The 25,475-nt window shown below is 32.8% G+C and overlaps 1 protein-coding gene across 1 annotated transcript in view; it reads right to left on the bottom strand.

The window, feature by feature from the left end:
* Positions 1-822: 822 nt before the first annotated feature.
* LOC120594927 (cysteine-rich secretory protein 3-like) overlaps positions 823-25,475 on the bottom strand; it is a 36,414-nt gene continuing 11,761 nt past the window's right edge. Inside the window, exons 2-9 of the mRNA XM_039853122.1 lie at positions 22,348-22,384; positions 13,429-13,499; positions 9,917-10,033; positions 8,319-8,406; positions 6,618-6,766; positions 6,102-6,199; positions 4,152-4,240; positions 823-2,240 (exon numbers count right to left, since the gene is read on the bottom strand). Coding sequence (XP_039709056.1) covers positions 2,113-2,240; positions 4,152-4,240; positions 6,102-6,199; positions 6,618-6,766; positions 8,319-8,406; positions 9,917-10,033; positions 13,429-13,497 — 738 coding nt within the window. The 5' untranslated portion in view covers positions 13,498-13,499; positions 22,348-22,384 and the 3' untranslated portion in view covers positions 823-2,112. The remainder of the gene's footprint in view (positions 2,241-4,151; positions 4,241-6,101; positions 6,200-6,617; positions 6,767-8,318; positions 8,407-9,916; positions 10,034-13,428; positions 13,500-22,347; positions 22,385-25,475) is intronic.

Below are 25,475 nucleotides of genomic sequence, written 5' to 3'. Positions count from 1 at the left end.
AATAGGGGTATGTTCTTCAGATTATTTACTCAGAGGAATCTCTTGGATAAAATGGCATTTAATGTGAAAAAGCTATTCTAGCAAATACTAGGAAGATGAGTCTTCCAGACAGAGCTAATAGCAAAAACAAATGCCCTGAGCTTGGGAGAATTTAATAAAATCATTGTAGTTGAAGCATAAAAAATAAGGGAGAGTGGAATGAAGTGAAATTAGATAGGAAAGTATAAAAAAGATCATTCAGTTGCTTGCAGGTCAGTTTAAGAGTGTGGATATTATCCTAAGTACTTGAGAAATCTATGGAAAGCTTTTGAAAGTAGGTTAGAATTAGTCTATCTCTTTAGAGATTAAAAAATGTGTCAGATGGTTACCAGATTTATCTGGGTGATCATTTCATAGGTTATGTAAATGTCTAATCACTGTGTTGTACACCTGAAACTAATACGATATGCCAACTTTAATTGATAAAAATAAAAATATAAAAATTTAAAAAGAGAAAAAAGAAATGTGCTGCAAAGGCAACATCTGGGAGTCACATTTGTGGTCTTGAACCTGTCCCGGTCTTACCTTTGCCTCATGACTACTCATATCCTTGAAATTATTAGTGATGCTTGACACTGGATAAGGATGTGAGTCTGATGTGACAATCCAATTATTGGTATTATCTGAAAGCCCTTAAAAAAGACAAACATTTAGCAATGGAATAGAGAAATTCAAACTTGGAAATCTGAGAAAGAATAACTGGATCATCTAGAGAAAAAGTATGAAGTGTCATGGAGCCATGAAAACAGGATTTTCTTTTCTTTTTTTTTTTTTAATGCATTTTTTATTCTGAAGTAGTTTTAGATTTACAGAAATTTTGCTGAGATAATACAGAGAATTTCCATGTACTCTGTACCCAGTTTCAGTTTCCCCTAATGTTATCACCTTACATTACCCCGATACATTTGTCAAGACTAAGAAATCAACATTACTATTAAAACACTCCAGACTCTGTTCCAATTTCACTGATTTTTCTACTAATGACCTTTATCTGCTCTAGGATCCAATTCAGGATACCACATCTTATTTAGTTCTCGTCTGCTTAGTCTCCTCTGGTCTGTAACAATTTCTCAGAATTTCCTTATTGCTCATGATTTTGACAGTTTTGAGGAGTCCTGGTCAGAGATATTTTGTAGAATGTCTCTTAGTTTCGGTTTGTTTGACATTTTATCCCTTAACAACATTTGGGTCACAAAGTTTTGGAAGTAATACCATGGAAATGAAATGCCCTTTTATCATCTTATATAAAGATATACGTGAGTCCACGAGACTTATTATAGGTAATGTTAACTGTGATAACTTGGTTAAGATGGCATTTACCAGATTTCTCTACTGAAAAGTTACTATTGTTCTCTTTTCATATTTTACACTTTGGATATGAGCAACTAAGTTCAGCCCAGACTCAAAAGGAAGGGGTCTAAGTTTTATCTCTTGGTAGAAAGAGTATTTACATTTACTATATTAAGATTTGTCTATGCCAACATAGGTTTTAAAAAGGAAGGCATGGTCATATTTTATTGTACAATTTATGCAGATGAAGAATGAAAAGTCTTCATTGATTTTTGGAAAATTGAAGGTTGGAGTTACCTTGGGAAGAAAAAAATAATATAATTATAAGGATGGAAGCTAAATAAGTTAGAAGAGGGAGGAATTAAAGCCTGCATATGTTAATACTTCTTTAAAGATATTTAGCTATAAAGTGAACCCAGGAAGGAAGACTATAGTCCAGGATTCATGTGACGATGATATCAAGTTTCATACATTTTGTACATTTTGTTCTAGGAACATGATTCTCAATTTCAATTCAGATTTCTAGTGACTTTAGTCATAAGAGACTTTCATATAACTTTCAGAATCTCCATATTTATATCAAAATCCAAAGTTGTTACCTTTTAACCCTTTGTATGAAAGAGATTTCTGTAAAATAAAAAGCAGATCCAAGAGAAAAAGATGTTACTATTTGGAATCAAATTTCTAGCTAGCATGTCTATGATTTCCTTGCTAATAAAAGTCAAGTGTAAGTTGATGATGTGGCTTTCCTCTACTTAGCCATGTTCCGTATGTATTGGTCATTTAATAAATTTTGTTTGAACAATTGCAGGAAGCCTTGCAACTATTCTTGGTGAGAGCATGTTCACATCCCAGTTGATTTTTCAACTGTTTACAGTTACTGTAAACATCTTCATATTCGCAACTATTGGCTGAAATGAAAACAAAGAAATTAGGCACTTCATTATCATTTTCCTTCATAGCAGCAACACAAAGAATAAACTCAATGTGAATGAAGAGTAGGGAATACAGCAAACAAGTTGGCATTCTTCATTACACTATGATGGCCATTTCACATCTTGAGGGATACATAAGGTTCCTTAGTTAAATTCACTGATTAAGCTATCATTTTAAATTTTGAGCTTTTCCAAATATTTCTAAAATGACTGACTTATTTCCCTCCCTCAGAAAAGAGAGTAAAATGAATTTAACTGAATCTCTCTGGAACTTCACTATCCCAAAGCCGCTAGCTATGAGGTTGTTCACATTTAAACTTAAATTAATTAAAACAAAAGACCATTGAAATTTCAGGTCCTCAGTGTTACTAGTTATATTGCAAGTGCTAAACAGCCAATGTGTCTATATGGGCTACTTTACAGGACAGTGCAAATATTGAACATTTCCATCATTGCAAAAAGTTATATTGGACACCGTTGCCACTAGACTCTAATGCCATTAATCTTTCTTTCAGAAGTAAGAAGTCATTATGAAAAAGTGCGGATTTAAAAAGTAAAAGTAGGAGGGAATTTCACTATAACTATTGGACATTTCCACCTGGATGTCCCTCAGTGGTTATAAACTCAAGAAATCTCAAACTAAATTTATCATCCTACCTATAAACTTGGCATTTCTTTGGAATCCCTCCCCAACTCCCAACTTGATTCACTAAATCTCAAAGAAATGGCACTCCCAACTACTAAGTTATTAAAACCAGGCACTGGGAATCGACCTGAACTCTATTCCCTCTACTTTTTATCAGTGCTTAATAAGTACAAGTAATAAACACTGGCTATTCTACTTTCTTCCTATCTCTTATAAACTATTTCTCTTCATTCACTTTGTCCTCATGCAAAAAAGACATCGATTTGTTATTGAACCTATGTTTTTTCAAGTCTCCAAGCTAGCTTTGATCCATTTGTTTTTTCATACTACTGTCAAGAGCTCTTTATAAAACACAGGTCTGATCTCATCACTCTTCTGTTTAAAATCTTTCGATTGGCTACTCATTACTAATAGGATAAATTCCAAACTCCTTAATAAATAATATTCAGCAGAGGTATAAGTATTTTCATTTTTAGCTAATTTATAGCTTTTATATAATCTCAATATTCTATATTATGGCTATACATTTCATTAAAAAAAAATGCTACGATTCAGTCAAGTGAATGCATTCGAAAGGCAAAAATTTAAGTTAATGGATCATTTTTATTGTTCACAATTTTAGTAATATAACCCAACTAAACAAAAATACCAACTTTTTGTACCTCAATTCATAGCAATGCTGGAAATGAGATATTATATGACATTAATTTTATTCTCTTCTGCTAAAATAGTTTTGAGACTTCTGTGAGCTAATGATACTATATGCAGATTTGATAGACATTTAAAGAGAACAAAAAATCACTAGCAAACAAAAGTGCATGTGGTTATTAAATTAAACTTGATGATTCTAACTATACTATGAGGAAAATGAGGAATTTAGTATGTTATTAAAAATTATATTTGCTGTGCCTGTCCAGAATTGAGCCATGTTCTACAGTCTCACACCTTTATATCTTCTTTTCAAGATGCCACTTTTGTTATAATGGCATTAATTTGGGTGAAAAGAAAATTCACATTTAGTTAAAATAAATTAGGTTACAGGTGGTAACAGGCTTTCATTGCAAATAATACATGAATACTGAATAGTGTAAATTTTTGCTTAAACGCATTCTGTTAAAAACATTTTATTATTGTTTTTTATATGAAAGCATTGCTTAAGTTGGTTCAGAAGATTGTCTAATTCTTAAACAAAAATGTCAGGTCATTTTGTTATACTAGCAAGTTAATGACTTCAAACTTACTGCATAGTCCATTGTCACAGTGATCAGGGCAGCTGGCGCAAGGTTTTCCTTTCTGGTAGGGCGTATTTTTTTTGTTACTAATGTTTCCACTGAAATTTGAAATACAACATGTCAAATGTTTTTCATTTTTCAGTTTAGTTTATGCTCCAAGAGTAACATTGATCACTGTATATACTTGAATATTTATTCATTGATTTTAATCATATTGACTGAAAAACTAATATTGCCAATGTGTACTCAAATACCAATGCAAAGTAATCTAACAATTAACACATACACTCACTTCCTTGACCATGATCTCACAACCTGAGAAACTGAAATGGGATTCACAGAATCTAAAGTTTTCAGGGTATATTTCTGTGTGATAACACTCTTCATCTCTCAGTAGACTCAGTGAAATTCCTAAGTCAGTGCACCCTAAGGTGCTGGCTAGGGGTAAAACATATCTCCTAGAGAGACAGAAGAAGCTCCTGTGGGGATAGAGGGTTACAGTATGGAAAACACTTACTGTTAAATGTAATTTTATATTTTAAAAGGAAGCTATAATTATTAATAATTTGTATAATATAAACTGGAGAAAGTAAAGCTCTAGGATAATTTTTAGCTTCAAGATGCGGGATGGCGATATTTTCAAGTAGTTTGGGGGGTAGATATATTAGGAAAGATTTTGACTATAGAGATTTTGTGTGTGAGATTTTTATGTTTACTAAAAATGAGAATGTTATTTAGAATAAAAAGGTTTAATTGACATTAATCTCTAATGTATATTGGTCTTAACAGTGACTAGCCTGTACCTCATTGATGACTATTATCCTATTGGCTACTATTTAAAAATAAAAGGGAGTCAAAGCTTCACTTGGACCTAGTGAGCCCAAGACCCAAGGCAAAGTATCTGAATCTCAATCTCCCTGTACAGAAGACAGCTATATGTGTGTGAATCCTTGGAAAATTTGTGAAATAGATATAAAAGTGTTTTGGAAATTCTCTCACTTTTCACTCCAGCTCTTACTACAGATGACTGGATCCACAGCCAGGCAGTGAGTTTGGATTCATTCTCCTAAGACCCTTCAATTCTTTCTACTAAATCCTAATAGGTGCTTGCAGGAAGGTCACACTTCTTAAATTGGAACCTAACCTCACCTGGGTCTTCTATGGTCTCAAAATAAATCATGTAAGAAGCAAAGTTTGGGTCAAAACTTTCCTTCTCATGACAAGGAATTTCAAACATTAATAACAACCTATTTATTGAGAATACATCTTCAATATGTTCATTGGAATTTTGTGGATAATTCAAACACATTGCTTGAGGAAGGGATGTATTTGCTGCTATAAACCAAGATCTTAATGAATGGTTCCTTTAGAGATTTTTGTGTGAAATTCTGAGAAGCAATGACTTAAGATGTTACCTTTTCTCGACAACTTGAAATATATCAAGGATTTTTTGAAAAGTATTTGAGGCCCAAGATTTAATCAATTCTTAATGATGTACTATAGATATTTTTGCATAAGTAGGAATAGGAACATTTGAATACAAAGGTTTAGGGTTACTAAAATGTCATTTCCATTTGCTACCTCACCTTCACTCTTGGCTTCACAATCAAGCTTTCACTTTATAGAATGTGAACTTCATAAAAACTGACGGTACCAAATCTAGAGAACTACATACTCTGGATATGTGTGGAGTGACCCTGAGCCTTGGGAAAGGCAATTGAGGGGGAAGACAAATCATTTTTGTCATGAGGGAATACAGTTTCAGAATATTATAGTTGAAACTGAGAAGCTGGTCTTTTTTCTGAGAAGGGTTGTGTCTCAAATTTAGAAAACCTTTCTAAAGATTTATCTCTCCACTGAAACATGCTTTTTTAGTCTGTTTTGTCTATTACATGATAATTTTAAAAGATTGAATTGCTGATGGCATTATTGACAGCAAATTTGAAAGTGTATACTTACGCAGGACAATATTGGCAAACATAGAAGTATTTTAGAACTTGTTGATTGGGACAATGGGCAATTCCACATCCAATGCTGAAAGAGGAGGCCCAAGCAACCTATATGCAAATAGGTGAAGATACAAAAGTACATTAAAGAAGAAGGAAAGATGAAAAAAAATAGTAGGAAATAAAAAATCTGAATAGAACGTTATTGATGTATTATGTATTCATATATCTTATGGATATATTTAGTTTATTGAATTAAATTAAAGATCTTTAAAAATATTACATTTTCATGTACATTCATTGCTTTATCCATTTAGACTATTAGAAAAATACAGAGTAGATTTCCCTACCAAGAACCTGCAGGCCTTTTACAAATGACAGCTAACAGCTGAAATACCCACAAAATGCGGATTGTCTTTTGCCTACTTGAGATCTTCCCTCAGATTCAACATTGAAATCAGTAAAAATTTAGAGAAGTTTTCTTTTTAGTGCATTTATGACAAAAAAGGTTTTTGTTTGTTTCTCTTACCTGGGTATAATGTCCAACCACTGCATCAGGACGCTTTGGCCCAACACCATAGATAAAATCACGTTCTTCATTGTACCAATTTTGGCTTGCATCTGACCATGAAGCAGGGTAACTTGACATGAAGAGATTCTCACCACAGCTCCTTGTCCCTAAGAAGAAACAAATTATTCATGGGGAAAGCAATAAAACATACAATGGTTACTATATATATCAGAGTCCCTATTCTTCAAACACAGTGCCATTGTTGCTAGCTGTTGATTAATCCATAGGAGTTCCTTAAAAGCTATAAGTGAATAGAAGACAGATGTGCCAAACACATTAAGGCTGATGTCAACATGCAAAATTTTGAGTTGATGAAGTCCTCTTTAATATCTACTCAGCCTAGAGTCATTCATTTACATATTAAATTGTTCATTAGTATATACCTCATGTGCTCTCTGCTGTGTATTGTAAGCTTTCTGAAAGCAGAAAGCAACTCTTATAATATTCTCTCTTACTCTAATCCACTCTTACCAGAGATTTTTCATATATAGCAACTTGAATAAATGTTTAGAATTATTATTTTGTGTAACCTTTGTAAAAACTTTTATGCTCCATCTTTAAGAGCCTTGAGCATGAAGGAAATGACACCAAGAAGGACAATATTTTTTAAGATTGTGGGTCTCCCTTTAATCAGCAAATCAAAATGTCACAACCTAACTTCTCCTCAAAGACACAGGAAAAAAAATTGCTTTGCAGCCCCAGAACATTTCAATATATTTTTCAAGCTTTAAAATTAATATTTATGTTTGGATGATTTGAAATGTAAAGTCTACATGTTACATAAAGGGAATGTACACTATTCTTGGATAGTTTTTTAAAGAGAGAAACAAATAAACTGAGATTCTAACTAAACTGGGATCTTCAAAACAATTTGTTTCAATCTTCTACTGAATATAGTCATCCCTCTTCATAATTTCATTAAATTATAGTAACAATGGCAGTCCTACTTTCAAAACAGGAGATTTATTTACTACTTGCAAATTGGGCTTTCCTATATCTGTCATTTTTCAATAATTTAAGTAAATATTTTTCCTAATAGTTTATACATATAATATTTTATCTAATTGTGTTTATATTCCTTGATGTAGAAGTTATGTCGTATAGATTATTCTAGGTGCATGTATTGTGGGCATATAGAACATACAAAAGACAACTTACTGTCATCAAATATTAAAAACATGCTAAATATTTTTGAGTAAAATTCAGAAACTTTGAAAAATTCAGCATATTTTATACATTGGCTATAAATAGTTTTTAAAACACAAACAGTTCCATAATATGAAAAGGGCGCTGGGTTAGAAGTCAGAAATTCTCATTTTAAATTTTCTATATATGACACTAATTACCAATCATTTTCCCTTTGACAGTCCATTCCCTACTCTAAAATAGAAAAAAAGATAATACATGACCTGCTTTATGCATAAGATGGTTAAGAGCTACAAATGTGATATTGTGTGAGACAATTTTGTAAAATATAAAACACTCAATAAGCACAGGTGGTGCTTTCCAGATTTTTTTCCTCACATGGAGACACTTCATCTTGAAAAAGGCAGCATTACAAGCAATATTTATTCACAAAGATTTCTTAATGCAACATCAAAAAAATAGCCCCTTATTATTTTACTTGTTCACCTACTTAGTAAATATTAATTTACATACCAATTGCTCTATCCTTTTGCTGACTGTGTCTCAAAAGGCACTTGTTTGCCCACTTTTGGGCATTTTCTGCTGCCTTGCTGTCCCATTTCTAAAACAAGGAGGGAAAAAAAATATATGCATTTAGTGACTCAAACCACAAAGGAGCATAAATAAGGTTTATAATGAGATTGGTAGGTTCATTCACATCATTATAAAATTTCTGTATATGCATATAATATACATGCATTATATATATTATATATATGTATATAATATATAATGCATTATAATCAGACATATTTTTTTTTGATGAACCTATTTCTGCTTGACAAGGAAATATAGATAGTATGGTTACCCTAAGTAATTAAAAAATATAAGATAGTTAATAGTCTATTTATGATAGCACATAGTGGTCCTACTATAATTATTGATAAACATGTAGATAAATGAGATTATTTCTCCTGTAATACTGAGCTGGCATACTTTGTTTCTAGTTCCTTTTTTTTTTTTGTTTTTTCCTACTGAATACATTTGGGAGACATGACTTTCAGTACTGGGTCCAGAAAAATTGGATTATTTTACCCTAAATGTCCTTGATCCCAAAAGGAAAAAGCTTTCTTGATCCTAGATTAGGAAAGTAAGTGGAAAAACAATGGCCATTATTGGATGTCAAATATTTGGTTTTAATTCTGCCTCCACAACTTAAATAGCCCTGCAAACTTGATAAGTATATAACCATTATAAAGTGAAATTAAGAATTCCTGCTCTACCCCATGAAGCCAATGAAGCTTAAGTTTTGGGCCCCTCACTTGCATAGGCCCTTCCAAGGTTGTGCTAGGGGACCTCAAAATATGTCTGGCCATTTTTTTTTTATTTTATTTTGTAAAAATTGCAGTAATAAGATAGTTTTGTATTCTCTTCCTTAAAGAAGGTTTCTTTAAGCTTCAAGTCAGCAAAACTTAAATTTCCCCTACTAACAACATGTTTCTTAGAAAAGATCTAGAGTATAAGGTGGACTTAGATGGAGTGGACATTGATAATGAAGATTATATTGATGATGATATTGTAGGTCTGATTCTATGGAGAGGGACTGGACAGGAGAGCTGCATACAGCCAGAGAATTTATTCAAAAGTTGTTTTGGATCAAAATGAACAGAAAATGCCAGTAGAAATTGTTTAAAAGTCAATTTATCAGGGTCAGAGGGCACATGCTAACCTCAGGGCCAGGGTTTTAGCCCAGGGCTTATGAAGGAGTTTCAGGGGCTCCATGGGCACCCTGAGATTGTATGCAGTCTCTATATGTGCATTTTTTTTTCTGGGAACAGAAATTCTAGACACAGAGTTGGGAAACTCTGAAATGGGCATGATAGTGAATTGATCCTGATAGATTATACTATTCTAGTGAATAGAACATATAATAGTAGGGGGATATACAATTTATAAGCAAAATAGTATATGTAATAATAAAAAAAAGTATTTCTGCCTTGTTGGTAATAAACCTCAATTAAATAACAAAAATAGAACTTCCTAAGTCACAAAGTTCTTAAGAGATCTTATTTACTAGGTGCTTGAACTTATCGTAGCTGGCTCAAGCCACTTTCCTTGTGACTGCTTCTTACCATCTTCAGCATGTTACTGGCAGGTGGAGAGACTGCCCTCCTTAGGTCATTGTGTTTATTTACAATCTCTCTTTGGATTTCTTTTCGAGTGGTTGACAAAACATCAACATTTGAAGCCTAAAGGAAAGCCAAATTAGAATTATTTTTTTTTAAGTTTTGAAAAATGCATATGAATGAATAAGTTAATTCAAGAGAGCAAAGATCATTTAAAAAGTGTACAGTTCAAGCCAGTGTTGTTAAATATTATCAATAAATCTGAGCCAAAGCTATGACTTTTAAATAGGAAAGAAACAGAGTTAAATTTTGAGAGTAGAGATATAATTTATGGCATGACAATTAACAACACCTCTGAGACCACAAATACCAATTTCTAGTCTTAATGTGATTTTTCTAGATATACGTGTGATAAAATAATGGCAAGTTACAAGATAGAAACCATTAAGACATTCTCATTCATAATCAGGCTGCAGTAAGGAAGTGTTAAGAGTAGGGGCAGGTGACTCATTCTAGACTTTAAGAGGAACTTTGACCTGACAAGGTGTCTGTATTTAGAGAAAAAATGTTTAGGACCAGTCCAAGTGCATTCAACATGAGCAAAAGATTCAACCTATTATGCAGCAGATTTTATGGAGTTGCTCAAGAGACAGTTTTACAACATTAAACAAACCCCTACATCAATTTAGAGGTAGCAAATTCATCCAGTTAATGGGTTATTGTTGACTTTGTTTCTTTTAGTAACAGAAATATATTTAAAGTATTAAATCAGATGCTCATCATTATTCACAGTATCCAAGACATGGAAACAATTGAAGTATTCTTCAGTAGGTGATTGGATAAAGAAGAGGAGGTCCATAAATACAATGGAATACTACTCAGCTATAAGAAAAGATGAAATACTGCTATTTGTGACAACAAGAATGGATCTTGAGATTATCATGCTAAGCAAAATAAGTCAGATGGATAAAAGTCAAGAATCATGATTTCACTCATATATGGGATCTAAAATTGAAAGTAGCAAACGAACAAGACAAACAAAAATTCATAGACTCGGACAACAGTATGGTGGTTACCAGAGGGAAAGGGGTAGGGGTATGTTGAAAGGGTAAAGTAGATCAAATATATAGTGATAAAAGTAGATGACTTTGAGTGGTGAATACATAATGCAATATACAAATAATGTATTATAGAATTGTACACTTGAAATCTATATATTTTTATTAACTAATGTCACCCCAATAAATTTAATAAAATTAAAAAATTTAAATCAAATATATTTTTGGTTTATCTTTGTATATGTATATGGGGGGGGTGGGGTTAAGCCTGGAGGTAGAGTACAGTGTGTGAATTGTTGCATAAAATTTACACAATTCGATGACCTAAATTTACACGAGAATGTGATGTTATATGAACATGAACAAGATTTTTGAAGTGTAAGTGTGAAAGACAGGGCCCTTTACAGATTTTCCTTAACACCTGGAGACAAGTTATTCTTTCCTTTCTGCAATACTGAGTTCTCTTGAAGCTCTCCAAATACTGCAGACATAGGTCTGACCACATTCTATTGCCACTATCTACTTATGAGTCTATTTCTCCCACCTGCTTATATGTTCTTAAGGACAGGGACCAAGAATGAATACGAAGGCACCCACAGATCTGGCACTTTCCCAGCTACTGATTCCTAAGTTAGAAAGAATGCAATGTGTTATTATATTAGTGGTGGCCGATCTCTGTATTATGTCGAAGCATAAAATAACAACCCTGGATATGTCCTAATAACCCTCGAACACCTGCTTAAAATAGTTTCATTTCAAAGCAGCTCAAAATTTGGCCCCTGAGACAGGAGAAGTACTTATTTCCTGCTTCTAACCCCATCTTGCTTTGTAGATAAAAATTCTACTAATGAAGACATGGCTTTGCTTGCTTTATAAAATAAGTATCAATAAAGATTTTATTATGTGACGGGTGAAAAATGTTGAATATAGAGTATTGAAAATAAAAAGTATACAATATGGCATCTATCTATCCTTAAAGAGTTTATATTGGATAAGCAATATGATATAAATAATTATAATATCACATGATACATAAAATGATAGGTAGCATCTACTAGATATAGAGAAAGGATGGATTGACCCTTCTTGATTGGGGTTAGACCATCAAAAAAAGATGTTCTGGATTGGGATTTTGAGAGATGAATAATGTTTTCCAGGCATCTTGAGAAAGAAGGTACAGAAAACACACTGGGAAGAGGGTATGTAAAGCATTTTCTCAGCAAAAATTTAGTGGTGCAAGAGGCAAATGATATGTCTCTCTCTTATTTTAATGATATCCCTTTTTATTAATTTTATAAATGAAAACAGGAGATGGACCAAAGAGGTGTCGGGAGATTGGAAAGGGCCATAAAAGGAAATATTTAGGGAAGAAATTGAGAAGACAACAAATTTCTGGAATGAAGCCCTTAGCGATGAAAAAATCATCTTCGATTAAAAATCTGATTGTAGTAACATAATGACTTTATTTACAAATGTTAAATGATGCTTGCCCTTGTGTCAGAATTCTCTGGTCTAGGGAGTCCTAGCTAATCTTGTATGCCCAAAGCTAAAGAAGAGTGTGAGAACCTATAGCTCCTTACATTCAGAGGTTTTCCGATTTGAAGAGAGATACTTTCTACAGGTACCTACGAGCCAATTGAAAGAGAACAACTCATTCTGTTTTGAGATTATTAAAGTGAAGCAGCATATCACAAACAATAAGAGCATCTTATCTTATACATAATAATTGTAAAAGTTATGAAAAAATCAAATATTTAATACTTTAGTGAATTTTCTTTTTATACATTAAAAATATAGATTCAATTATCCTCACCCAGTAACTATGAAAATTAAATGTGGTGATATAAGTGAAGAAGTTTTACTAATTTGAGATTATATATTGTTAATTTTGTGGAGGGATCACATTGAAATGGATTAAGTAAAAGGAAATCAGAAAAGATCCTGAAAAAAAGAAAAAAGAAAAGATCTTGTGATAAAAGAAGTTTTGATAGCTTTTAAATTTATAGATGAATACTGTCAATAAAAAAATAAATAAAGCATAATACATAATTTTAATTTTTTGGTGGCCACTTTAAAAAGATAAACATTAAATTAATATTGAAATATATTTTATTTAACATATTCAAAATACATGTTTTCATCATGCAATTCATATTAAAATTATTGAGATATTTTATTTCTTTTTAAGTCTTCTAAGTCTGTTGTGTATTACATTTACGCAGAACTTAATTCCGACCGTCCACATTTCCAGTGGTCAGTATTTTCAGGTGACTAAGTGTTACCATACTGGTGGGTCAACAGCCTTAGATTTAATTGTGTTAAGTACCTTGAGTAATCAATGAGTTCTTTGCGATGTACTAGACACTCTAGCCCTTTTTACTTTTGAAAATTGATCTAGTAGCTTGATGTGCCTCAAGAATGATTGAATCATTCTGAAAAGATTTTCATCCTCAACCCTACCTGTACATTTGCAGGAAAGAATGGAAGCAGCACAGGAACCAGAAACAGCAACACCGGGAATAATGCCATTGCTGGGAAAACAAAACAAAGGGGACAAAGACCAGCATTGGAATGTTTAGTGCCTGGACTTTTAAACACAGGGGAAAAAAAACCCAAAATAAAACAATGTAATGATCTCAGATATCTCAAATTCATCAGTAACATAACAAAAGCAGATTTGTTTCAGGGTGCCAGAAGAGTGATAATGGATTCAACGTCAAAAGCAAGACTTCTAGGTAGACGATGAAGAACAAACAGATGTTCTTGACTGGAGCTCTTGAAGTAATACATCTGTAAATGTTAAGGTTACACTACCCAATTCCACCCTAGCTCCACAGTCTTGTCTATGTAGCTCCTCTTTTCACATTCTGGGAGTGGCTTCCTTACACTGACCATTTAGGAGTAGTCATAGATCCTGTTTCTGTTACTGGGGTACTACTGTACTAGGCCTTGATGGTTTCCTTAAACCCTGTTTACTTTTACAAATATCCACTAATTAACATCTCTTCAATTTACCAGTTAGCATATACCATTTCTTTCTGCCCAGGCCTCTGGCTTATATACTTGCCCTTCACAGAACCCTAGGCAAATCTACTAAGAAGTTTGTATTTTTTGTTTGTTTGTTTGTTTGTTTGTTTGTTTTTAACACTTTCAACTACTCTCTTCAGTTCTGCATATGCAGCCAGTATCATCTTCATTTTCATTCAAACATTTCTTTTTATTACAATGCTTCAAATTTCAAAAAAAGGCAATACTCTCCGATCTAAAAACAGAAAATTGCTTTTAAAGGATTACTAGCGCAGTTTATATTAACACCCTTAATATGTTCATATGCTTTGCTTCATTAATTCAACTTTTTGGAATCCTGAGGGAATAATATATCCTGAAAACCTTTAGGCATAAATTTTATCACAATATTAATAGGGTAAAACATAATTAATTAATGCTTAATTAACAGGAAGATAAAATGTCTAAATAAATTAGAATACATCCTCTTATTAGAGTATATTAGACATAAAATTATGTTTATGATGGTTTTGTAACAAGGAAAGTGCTTATGTGTCAAAGTTAAGTTTAAAAGAAAAAAAAGAGAGAATACCATATAATATATGAGAAATCGTTAACCTTCTGTTACGACTGAAAGTTTGTACCCTCCCCAAATTCATATGTTGAAACCCTAATCCCCAGTGTGTGTGTATTTGTATTTGGGCCTCTAAGCAAGTAATTAAGGTTGAAAGAGGCCATAAAGACGGGACCTGATCCAATAGGGTTAGTGCTTATATAAGGAGAGATACCAGAGATCACACCCTCTTTCCTGCACACAGAGAAGAGGCTATGTGGGAACGCAGTAAGAAGGTGGCTGTTTGCAAACCTCGAAGAGAAATTTCACCAGAGACTAACCATACTGGCACTTTGGTCTCAGACTTCTAACCTTCAGACCTGTGAGAAAATACATTTCTGTTGTTTAGGCCACCAAACCTCTGTTGTGGTAGCCCTAGCAGGCTATATACATTCTCATGTTTAATATTTGAGGGTTGCAATATTTTCAAGTGTGCTCTACTGTCCATAACATGTAGTAATTTGAAATCTTCTGGAGCTACATATCTCCATTCCAGTGTACATGAGTGAGCAAGGCACTGAGATTGCGGGTTACCTCCAAATACTATCCAGCAAATATATCTCAATGCAGCTCTGCTTTTCTTATGGTTTTATGACAAAAACTCCATGGCATAGGTATTTGGGACCAATTTTAAGATAAGTTAACAAAAATGTTATTACATAGTGGTATTAATCATCTTGATGTGTAAGGACATCTGGAAAATATGTACATTATAATTCTCCTGGAGGATAGTAACAGAAACAGGTCCTTATCCTCTTATCCCACAAAATGAATGCTCAGACAAAAAGCCAAGCAAAGAACAAATGAGGTTAGACAGAAATACAAGAGAATGAGTTTATCTTCATGTGTTAAACATTCTTTTCTGTATTTTCTGTAAGTCTACATTACTGTAATTACAATAATTAGGAAAAAGAAAGATCTTTATTCCAAGAGAATTGTTAACTCTTGGAAAAGTGCCTCCGACTTTGTCAAACGTGTTACTTTAACCACATTTTTGCAAACAGGTATAGCTAATAGATTAGGCATTATGATGTTCAAGAAAATGGAAAGCAGAGGCATGGAGATAGTGATCTCCTGATCGTCTCATTGTTAGTTAGTGCATAGCTGGGACAGAACCCAAGTTTTCTTTTAACCTCAGTGTCCATTTCCCAATAAACTGTACTATAATTTTTGGAGACATGGAGTTTTGGGTAGAATGAAAGCATTTAATGAATTTTTTGCCTTGACAAAAATAACACATTGCTATAAATCTTTTTGTGACTGGTAAATAGATAATAAATTAGTGAACATATTTGAGAAAGTCAGAAAAAATTAATGCACATTATTAACAGATAAGTCAAATCTTTTTTGTTGTCCTTCAAATATAAAATAAAAGTCCTAAGATTTTGAGAATTCAAATATATTTTCTTAGGCTGTCCATTTTGAGTTGAAAGCATATGCCACAATGATAATCTCTATTTATATAAATGTATTGAAATAATGGGGAGCTTTGTCGACTATTTAATAACGTGTTTTTGTCCATTTAACAACTAGGATGGGAAGGGAGGGAGTTGGAATGGTAATCACAAAGTTGATAGCATGTTCCTGTAAGGGTTTTATAATGAATACAACTTATACAGATGTTCCTACAATGTTCTGTACAATTAAAATTTCACTCATAGCAATAGGAAAAGATTAGTTTTGTTTATATTATAGTTTTTAGGTGAAACGGAGGAAGAGGTAAAAGAACAGAAGGGGAATTTGAAGCCAGAAAAGGAAAAACATGGAAAGAAAAAATAAACTTATTTCTATATAAAGCAAATACATAAATTTAATATCAAAAGGAGTCATTTTTATTTTGCAGAGGTACCTGATCCCCTATTGAACAAACATAAACTTTGGCACCTGCATCATGATAAAAGAGAGCAATGTAAGTGTTAAGAAGCCTGGATTTTTCTTGATGTTATTGGTCCTTTTTTACCCAGCTCATCTTTAACTACATGAAATTGAAAATTTACATCTGTCATATTAAAATATGGTGACATAGGGTTACTTCATAGGGTTTTTGTGACATTTAAGGAGATTAATAACATTAAAGAAATTTGATAACATAAAACAACCACCATATACATACAAGTCCTAGCATTAACCTTACTATTGTTATTATCATTTGAGATGCTTGCTCCTTCAGCTGATAGTGAGTGTTTCCAGCAGAAATCTCTCAGCTCCCAGGACCTTCAAGGATTGCCTCTGCTGAAGACAGCCACCTGGCCCAAGGTCATGCTCCCTTCAAATGGCAGCCTCATTTGATGTCTGTCAGATATGGGGTATAAAGGCCTGACCTCTTCACTCCAACTAGAAACATCCCTGAAACATCTTCCCAGTTCCAGAACTACTCTGAAGTAATTGATTGGCTGAAGCCTCCCCTCCAATGAAACTATATCACAGCTTAATTTCTACTTTTGCCTAATCTTGCTTCCTTCTCCTCCTTTCCAAAGGAATTGATCCCAAGTGCATTCCTTAATAAATTTCCTGTGTCTCATATTTTCTTAGCATTGCTTGGGGAACACGAATTGTGACATCATTCATTAGATAATCTTTATTCCATAAATCTAATCGAGATAGTCTTTTTATACTTTCATTATCCTTTGATCATATGTTTTTATGCCTTTGATCATGTTAATTCTCAAACCTTGATTCTAATCACATCCTTCAAGAATCTTTCAGTCTCCCTTTCTCCAAAGAAACCCACAAGCTAACTCCAAAAACACTAATCTTATTCCTGGATAGAAGTGTTTAAAGCCCATCCAGTAAACTTTTGATTATATTCAATTTTTCTGATTATGTACAGGATATAATTTCTCTCAGTTTCTTCAGGTACATTTGACTTTTTTCCATAATTAGATTGAGTTTGGAAAAGACAGACTACCATCTCCACATTCTTTTAAATGCCTGATGGCTAAAGCTGGTTCACTATATACTTGCTCAGTAGTGGAGCTATAGAAACTTTCAGAGTCTCCAGAGGACCCTCTCTTTAGCTAGAATGCCCATCCCCCCAGCAATGGCCTGAAGGCCTCCTGGAGAATTTGAGAGCCACAGAGAAAAACAGATCCTTTTTTTTTTTTTTTTTTTGCAAGTTAATGTCAGTCAGGTAGAATACCTGATTTTTTCTTTGACAGACATTTGTCAAGTTTTACACAATCCATCCAGGATAGCATGTTAGATATTGTTAAATGTGATCAAGTGAACAAAACATGATTCCCGCCCACCCTCAGAGTCTTATCATTAGGGGAACCCATTATTTAAATATCCAGATTGTGAGTTATTTGGACATTCTCATATATACAAAACTAAAAGGTAAAATTTTATTCTCTTTTGACCTGATTAATTTTGATTCTTTTGAAGAAGGATGGGGAAGAATATAGCATAGCACAGGCTCTGGAAGTAAATATTACAGCTGAGGTAAATATAATTAAGATCTACTGTAAGTTGGAAGAGAAAAGCATTTAGCTCCACTCCACTCCTCTTCCCCAGGGGCCTCCCTAAATAGTAGGTGCCGATACGATACAGTTTATTTTACTTTCATTGAGTAGAGTTATACAGAAAGCATGAGAAAGAATTAGGTAAAATAACTGCCTCTTCCTGTCTTTCTCTTGCATGAAAACAATTTCCAAATGTATGTAGTTACACGTTTCCTCTGCTTAATTACCTAGGGACAAACTTGAGATTCTTTTGAAACAATTTCCCTTAAAAATGTTATTTTGTTATGTGCAATTCACCAACTTTCTCCTTTTATATGCTTTTCCACTCTGCTATTTGTAATTCCCCTTTTTCAAAGAGATTAGTAATTTCTCATAAGTGTGAGTAGAGAAAAGCCAAATCCAGGGATTTCAAAGGTTTACAATTTCAGGTATTGATGGTATACTACTATCTAATGACAGCAGAGCAAATTGTGTCTTTCTGAAGCATAAATATATATGCTACAATTAAACTGTATTATAGTGCTCCTTCTTCACATTGATGTTAGGACCACCACTGCATTTGAAATACTCATTTGAAAAATAAAATAAATTATTTTCTCTAAGACATAATATCACTGCTTGTTAATGGATAAAAAACATATAGTTATAAAAATTATACAGGCATACCTTGCCTTAAAAGTCCATTTTGTGAAATAAGGATTTTCAAATTATAAACTAGGGAGAATCTGCTTAGTTGCTAATAAGAGAATTGATAGAAGAGTCCAATTAAAAAGTAAGCTTTTAGTCTTCTATTCCAGTCAGGATGTCAAAAGAGAGAGGCTTCTGATTATCACCCTAATATGAACTCTAAAGAAATGAAAGAAGTGAAATGGAAATATGGCTTCCAGGAAAGTATCAAAAAGGTAGTGAGACAAACTGATGAGAATTAAGTCTCTCATGACCTCTAGTATGTGTGTATGGATGTGTGTGTGTGTGTGTGGTGAGTATGAAGTGGAGGAAGGTGTTGCATCCTGAGGCAATGGCTGATCTGATCATGCAGTGACAGTAACAACTTTTAGTTCCTGCTTTTGCTTCCAGACAATCATTGTGTCCCCTTTATTGTAAAATTCTGTACCTGTAGAAGGAATCACTGTTCTGGTGCTATATGTGTTCAAGACAGCATCAAGGAAACATAAAAACCTTCATCAGGTGTGAGGAACTAACAAGAGTAAAGAAATGTGGACTATTCTACATTACTGTTACAGTTATATCTCTATTTCTTCCTACTCCCAAGGATTATATAAGTATAAATTACATGACTACTTACTCTCAAAGGTGTTTCTTCCTAAAATGTAAACTTAGGAGTTTCCATCAGAAGATGGAAATGATTCTGAGATTGATTCCTAAAACAGATGAGGAAAATAGTATATAACATAAAGGCCCATTTTATAAATGAAATGTGAAAATCTTAACAAGACATCAATTTACCAATTGCAAAACATCATGATCAAGTAAAGTTTATATCAGGACTGCAAGAATACTTCAAAATTAGAAAATTCATTGGTCAGATTCATCACATGAATTGACTAAAAAAAAGCGGCAAAAAATATTTCACTAAATTTAATCCCTGGTTACAGCTAAGAAGAGAACAGAGGAGAATAGGGGAGAACAGAGGATAATGGCAATATACTAAAGATCTATAACAAATATTATAGTTACTAGAGAAACTAGGTGCATTCCATTTGATATTGATAAGAAAAAATGACAAATTTCACTGTTATTGAAGAGGTCCTGATCAAAGCCATCAGACAAGAAAATAATATATTCATTAGTCTCGGAATAGGTAAAATCATTGTTATTTTCAAATGATATGGTCATCTATCTAGTAAATATACTATAATCAACAAGTTTACTAGATGTAATATCAACCTACAAAAAATACTATTGTCATATATCAGCAACATTCAACTAGAAAAGATTTTTAAAAAGATGCCACTCCTAATAGTAACAAAAACTATAAAGTATTTATGAAATAACCGAGAATAAAAAAATCTTTTTCAGAGAAAACTTTAGAACTCTAGTAAAAAACATAAAAGGAGATCTGCGTAAATTGAGAGATTTTTATGCTCTTAAATGGTGTGCGTTAATATAATAAAGCTATCAATTCAAATTAAACTAATATAAAAATTCTTTAAAATTTAATGAATATCTGATGGGCACATGGATAATTAAGTAAACCTCTTATAAGAAGAACTAATTTGGTATCTTTTTAGTTATTTATAGTTATCTTTTTAGTTATTCAAATTTATGTTTATAAAAATTCGATATTATTGTAAGAACAGACAAATGAACCAAGGGAAGTGAAAAGGAAATTTAAGAGACAGACCAGACAAGGTAGCATAAAAAAGCATTAGAACAGATTATCTAGCATATTGTGTTAGGAAAATTAGCTCACTATATGGAGAAAAGTAAAACCAGGTCCTTTTTAAGCATCACCTATAAACGTGAGTGTAGAAGGATTAAATTTATCAATAGAGAAAATAATTTACATGCAACTTTTCAGGTCCATACCCTTTTCATCTAAGTGAACCACACATAACAATGCCATTATATGGTGATATGGTGTTTTGTGTGAAGCAACAGTATCACTCTTGGCTTATTTAAAACTCATAACAATCTAGGGAGTAGATATTCAATATCCCAGTTTACAGCTAGGCATTCTCAGGATCATAGATTTAGTAATGAGTTGTCATAAACTTGCAAGCAGGAGAACTGGGATATAAGCCCACACTGCTTGGTCTCAAAGTCTTCACTCCTGAAAGGAGGGAGTGGAAATATTTTAAACAATTATACAGACCTGAAAAGATGCCACTACATGCATTAAGATACTTGTGTGAAATGTGTGCCTTATAGGTATATCAAATTTATATATTAATCACAGCACAGAAAAGTATCTAATCGAATATTTTCGAACTCTAATTATAATATTTAATGTTCATTCTGATCACTTTCTTTCATTTTATCACTTGTCTCTGAGACAGAAAGCAGCCTAGACACTCTACAAAGTTTGGAAATTTTCTAGACTTTATCGTGTAGGAAATCTGTAATGATAATAATTGCTTTGACAATTCTTCAAAAACAATTTTTTTCTTTTCAAGGATGAACTACCTTCTCTTTACTTGATTTCTTAGCAGTATTTGATTTAAACACTACTTGAAATTTCTGACACGCTTCTTCTCAGTTTATCTCTTACAAATCTGTGCTCAATTCAGAGGCCCCAGTTGACCTTACAACATATCATTATAGAGTAGCTGCTGGGCTTGAAACTTGTCATCAGTTTAATTTCCTTTGATTCTCCTCCAGAGAGTTAGTCATATAGGCAGATGTTGGCTTAGCTTTAACTAGGGGAAGAGGCAACACCAGATTTCTCTGACAATAGAATAAGGCTTCTCTAAGCTCCCTGGCTGACATTCAACCGCTGAGAAGAAAAGCATTAATAAAATATTCTGAAAGTAAAATCTTTCCTCTACAAGGTAAATAATAACTACTTACATGTTGTTGTTAGGTAGCTCCATGGTCTTTTACTATTTATTTATCCAGAGTCATTCTTTATTTGCCAAGGACAAATATAAAATTCTATGTAGAAATTGCTTCCAAATAAAAATATACACAACATATATTATATTTAAATTATTTATATAAATGTAGCTGCCTAGGTAGATTGACTTTTTATTGAAAATCTTCTAAAAGTCTCTCTCTTTCTCTCTCTTTGATTTGAGTGCATTTCATGGACTCAAATCTTATATTGGTACTCCTTAATAGAATATTTTTTATCTCAAGGTCAGTACTATAATTTTGTTTTGATTAATTTAAAACTGTTAGCAATAGCTTCCCATTCTTATTTTGATAATATCTGTGTTAACACATGTCCATATATGTGAATATTAGTAAAGATATTAATATATGAAAATACCCACACATATAAGCATAGTTTTTCATTTTTCTATTAAAGGAAGTTTTGATATAATGATCAAAAGTCATAGACATGAAAATGAATTATATTGCTTGTTTAAGAATAAAAGGTAAGAAATTGATTTAAATATTAAATTTGATAAAAGTGTTTTGGGAATAATAGAGCATATATTACTTTCTTAGCTTAAGGAGAATATAATAACTTAAGGTAACTACTAGCAATAAAAGTTATCAATAGACTTCTGAAAATCATAGATTCATTTACTGTGTCTCGTTTTACCACTGACAAGGCATAAGTATATTGGCATAATAAAATGTTCACCTTAAAATAAAGGAGTTATCACTTACTGTTGGTTCTCAGAGCAAGGTAAAGTATCTGCTTTACCTGTAGGAAGAAGGAAAGTAAAGAGAGAAGGTTAGAGAGGTATATGTACATTACGCCTGTTTCCTGTCTTTGGCAAATACCGTTGTGCAAGGAAATCTAAGTCAACAAGGTCTGAAACAGGATTTGTCATACCAATAGTTTCAAATTTCATAGCTGGTTGTCTAACTACAGGTTTGGCTGTACATTGTGATTCTCTTCATGGCTTTTAAAAATAAATTGCTAATTCAAATTTAGCTATTGTACAATTACTCTTTGGAGCTCATATACTGTTACTATGTATCCACACTTTAGCCAATCACTACTTTGACAATTCTTAACCAAATTAACCTTTTCCTATCTGTTTAAATTAAATTTATTGGGTGACACTAGTTAATAAAATTAAATAGATTTCAAGTGTACAATTTGAAGATACATCATATGTGTATTGCGTTGTGTGTTCACCACCCAAAGTCGAATTACCTTCCATTACCATATATTTGACTCCCTTTACCCTTATCTACTTCCCTTTCCCCCACTTCCCTCTGATAACCACTAAACTGTTAACCCTGTCCATGAGTCTCTGTTTGTCTTGTTCGTTTGTTGCTTTCAGTTTTATATCGCATATATGAGTGAAATTGTATGGTTCTCAATGTTTTTCAGTCTGATTTATTTCACTTAGCATGATAATCTTATAATCCATTCACGTGTTACAAATGGCAGTATTTCATCTTTTCTTATGGCTGAGTAATAGTCCATTGTATATATGTACAACTTTATCCAATCATCTATTGAAGGACATTTCCATGAAGGTTGTTTCCATGTCTTGGACACCATGAATAATGCTGCTATGAACATCAGGGTGCATATATTTTTACTGATAAATATTTTTAAATTTGGGAGTAGATACCTGGAAGAAGGATTGCTGGGTCATATGGTAATTCTGTTCTTAATTTTTGTGGAAACTCTATATTGTTTTCCATAGAGACTGTACCAATTTGCAGTCCCACCAGCAGTGTATGAGGGTTCCTTTTTCTCCGCATCCTCTCCAACATTTGTTATTACTAGTCCTGTCGATTACAGCTATTCTAACAGATGTGAGATGGTAACTGATTGTGGTTTTGATTTGCATTTCCCTAATACTAGTGAAGTTGAGCATCTTTTCATATGTCTGTTGGCCATTTGTATGTCTTCTTGTGAGAAGTGTCTGTTCAGGTCCTCTGCCCATTTTTTAATTAGATTTTTGTTGTTGTTGTTGAGTTGTATGAGTTTTTTGTATATTTTGGATATTAGCCCTTTATCAGAGGCATTGTTTGCAAATATCTTCTCCCATTTATTTGGTTGCCTCTTTGTCTTGTTAATGGTTTCTCCTGTTGTGTAGAAGATTTTTAGTATGATATAGTCCCATTCATTTATTTTTGCTTTTACTTTCTTTGCCTTTGAGGTCAAATTCATAAAATCCTCCCCAAATTCAAGGTCCATGAGTTTAGTACCTATGTTTCTCCTACGCGATTTATTGTTTCAGGTTTTATATTTAGATCTTTGATCCATTTTGAGTTAATTTTGTTATATAGTGACAGATAGCAGTCTAGTTCCATTCTTTTGTGTGTGGCTTTCCAGTTTTCCCAGCACCATTTATTGAAGAGGCTTACCTTTTTCCATTATATGTTTTTGGCTCTTTTGTCAAAAATTATTTTTCCATACATATGGGGGTTTATTTCTGAACTCTCCATTCTGTTTCATTGGTCTGTGTGTCTGTTTTTCTGCCAGTATCATGCTGTTTGATTATCGTCACTTTGTAATATAATTGCAAGTCAGGCAGAGTGATAGCTCTGGCTTCGTTCTTTTTCCTCAGGATTGCTTTGGCTATGTACGGTCTTTTTTACTTACATGAAAATCTGATGATTTTTTTTGGTTACATTTCTTTAAAAAATGCCACTTGGATTTTGATGGGGATTGCATTAAATCTGTATATCGCATTGGATAATAAGGTTATTTTAACTACGTGGATTCTTCCAGTCCATGAACACAAATTATCTTTTCATTTCTTTGTGTCTTCTTCAATTTCTTTTAATAATGTCTTATAGTTTTCAGTGTATAGGTCCTTCACATGCTTCATGAAGTTTATTCCTAGGTAGTTTATCCTTTTTGTTGCAATTGCAAAATAAATTTATTTTTCATTTTTTTTCTGAAAATTCATTGTTAGTGTATAGGAATGCTATGGATTTTTGTATGTTGATTTTGTACTCTGAAACTGTACTGTCTTTGTTTATTATTTCTAATAGGTTTTAATGGAGTCTTTAGGGTTTTCTATACAGAGTCATGTCATCTGAAAAAAGTGACAATTTGACTTCTTTCCCAATTTGAATGCTTTTTATTTCTTTCTTTTGACCAATTGTTCTAGCAAGGACTTCCAACACAATATTGAATAAGAGTGCTGATAGCAAACAGCCTTGTCTTTTTTCTGACCTTGGAGGGAAGGTTTTTAGTTTCTCACCATTAAGTATGATATTAGCTTAGGGTTTGTTCTATACGGCCTTTATCATGTTTAGATATTTTTCTTTTATACCCATTTTATTAAGCGTTTGAATCATAGATGAATGCTGTAACCAAATTATTCTCATTACGACATTCGTGTTTTCAAGATTATTTCTGTATGAATGAAGCTAAGCTTATCATTTTCTTGAACTATAGAGAATACAATATTTTCTTACAGCTATCTAAAATATTCATTAGTAAACTATTGGACCCTATTGTTTTTGAGAATAATTTCATACTTTATCTTTATAAATGCAAGGTCACTGTACCTTTTGAACTGTAATGGTAAAAGACCCCATAACTTGGTTGTATTTCTAAGTTTTAAATTCTCCCAGTATTAAAATTTATTTTCTAGTTGTATGGAATTCAGCATAACATTGAGCTACATTACATAGTAAATTATCATCATTTAATTCTGTTCATCTATAGAAGGCTTTATGTAATCCTTGCGGGCTCATTTTCATACCTCAAAAATAAAGGAAGGTGAGACATAAGAAGAGATGAAATACTGTCATTTGCAACAACATGGATGGAACTCGAGATAATCATGCTAAGTGAAATAAGCCAGCCAGAAAAA

The sequence above is a fragment of the Pteropus medius genome, unplaced genomic scaffold, assembly GCF_902729225.1.
Source record: "Pteropus medius unplaced genomic scaffold, Ma_sr-lr_union100, whole genome shotgun sequence".
Taxonomy (NCBI): Eukaryota; Metazoa; Chordata; class Mammalia; order Chiroptera; family Pteropodidae; genus Pteropus; species Pteropus medius.
Note: the sequence above shows the minus strand (reverse complement) of the source record. Positions and strands in the feature narration are given on the sequence as shown.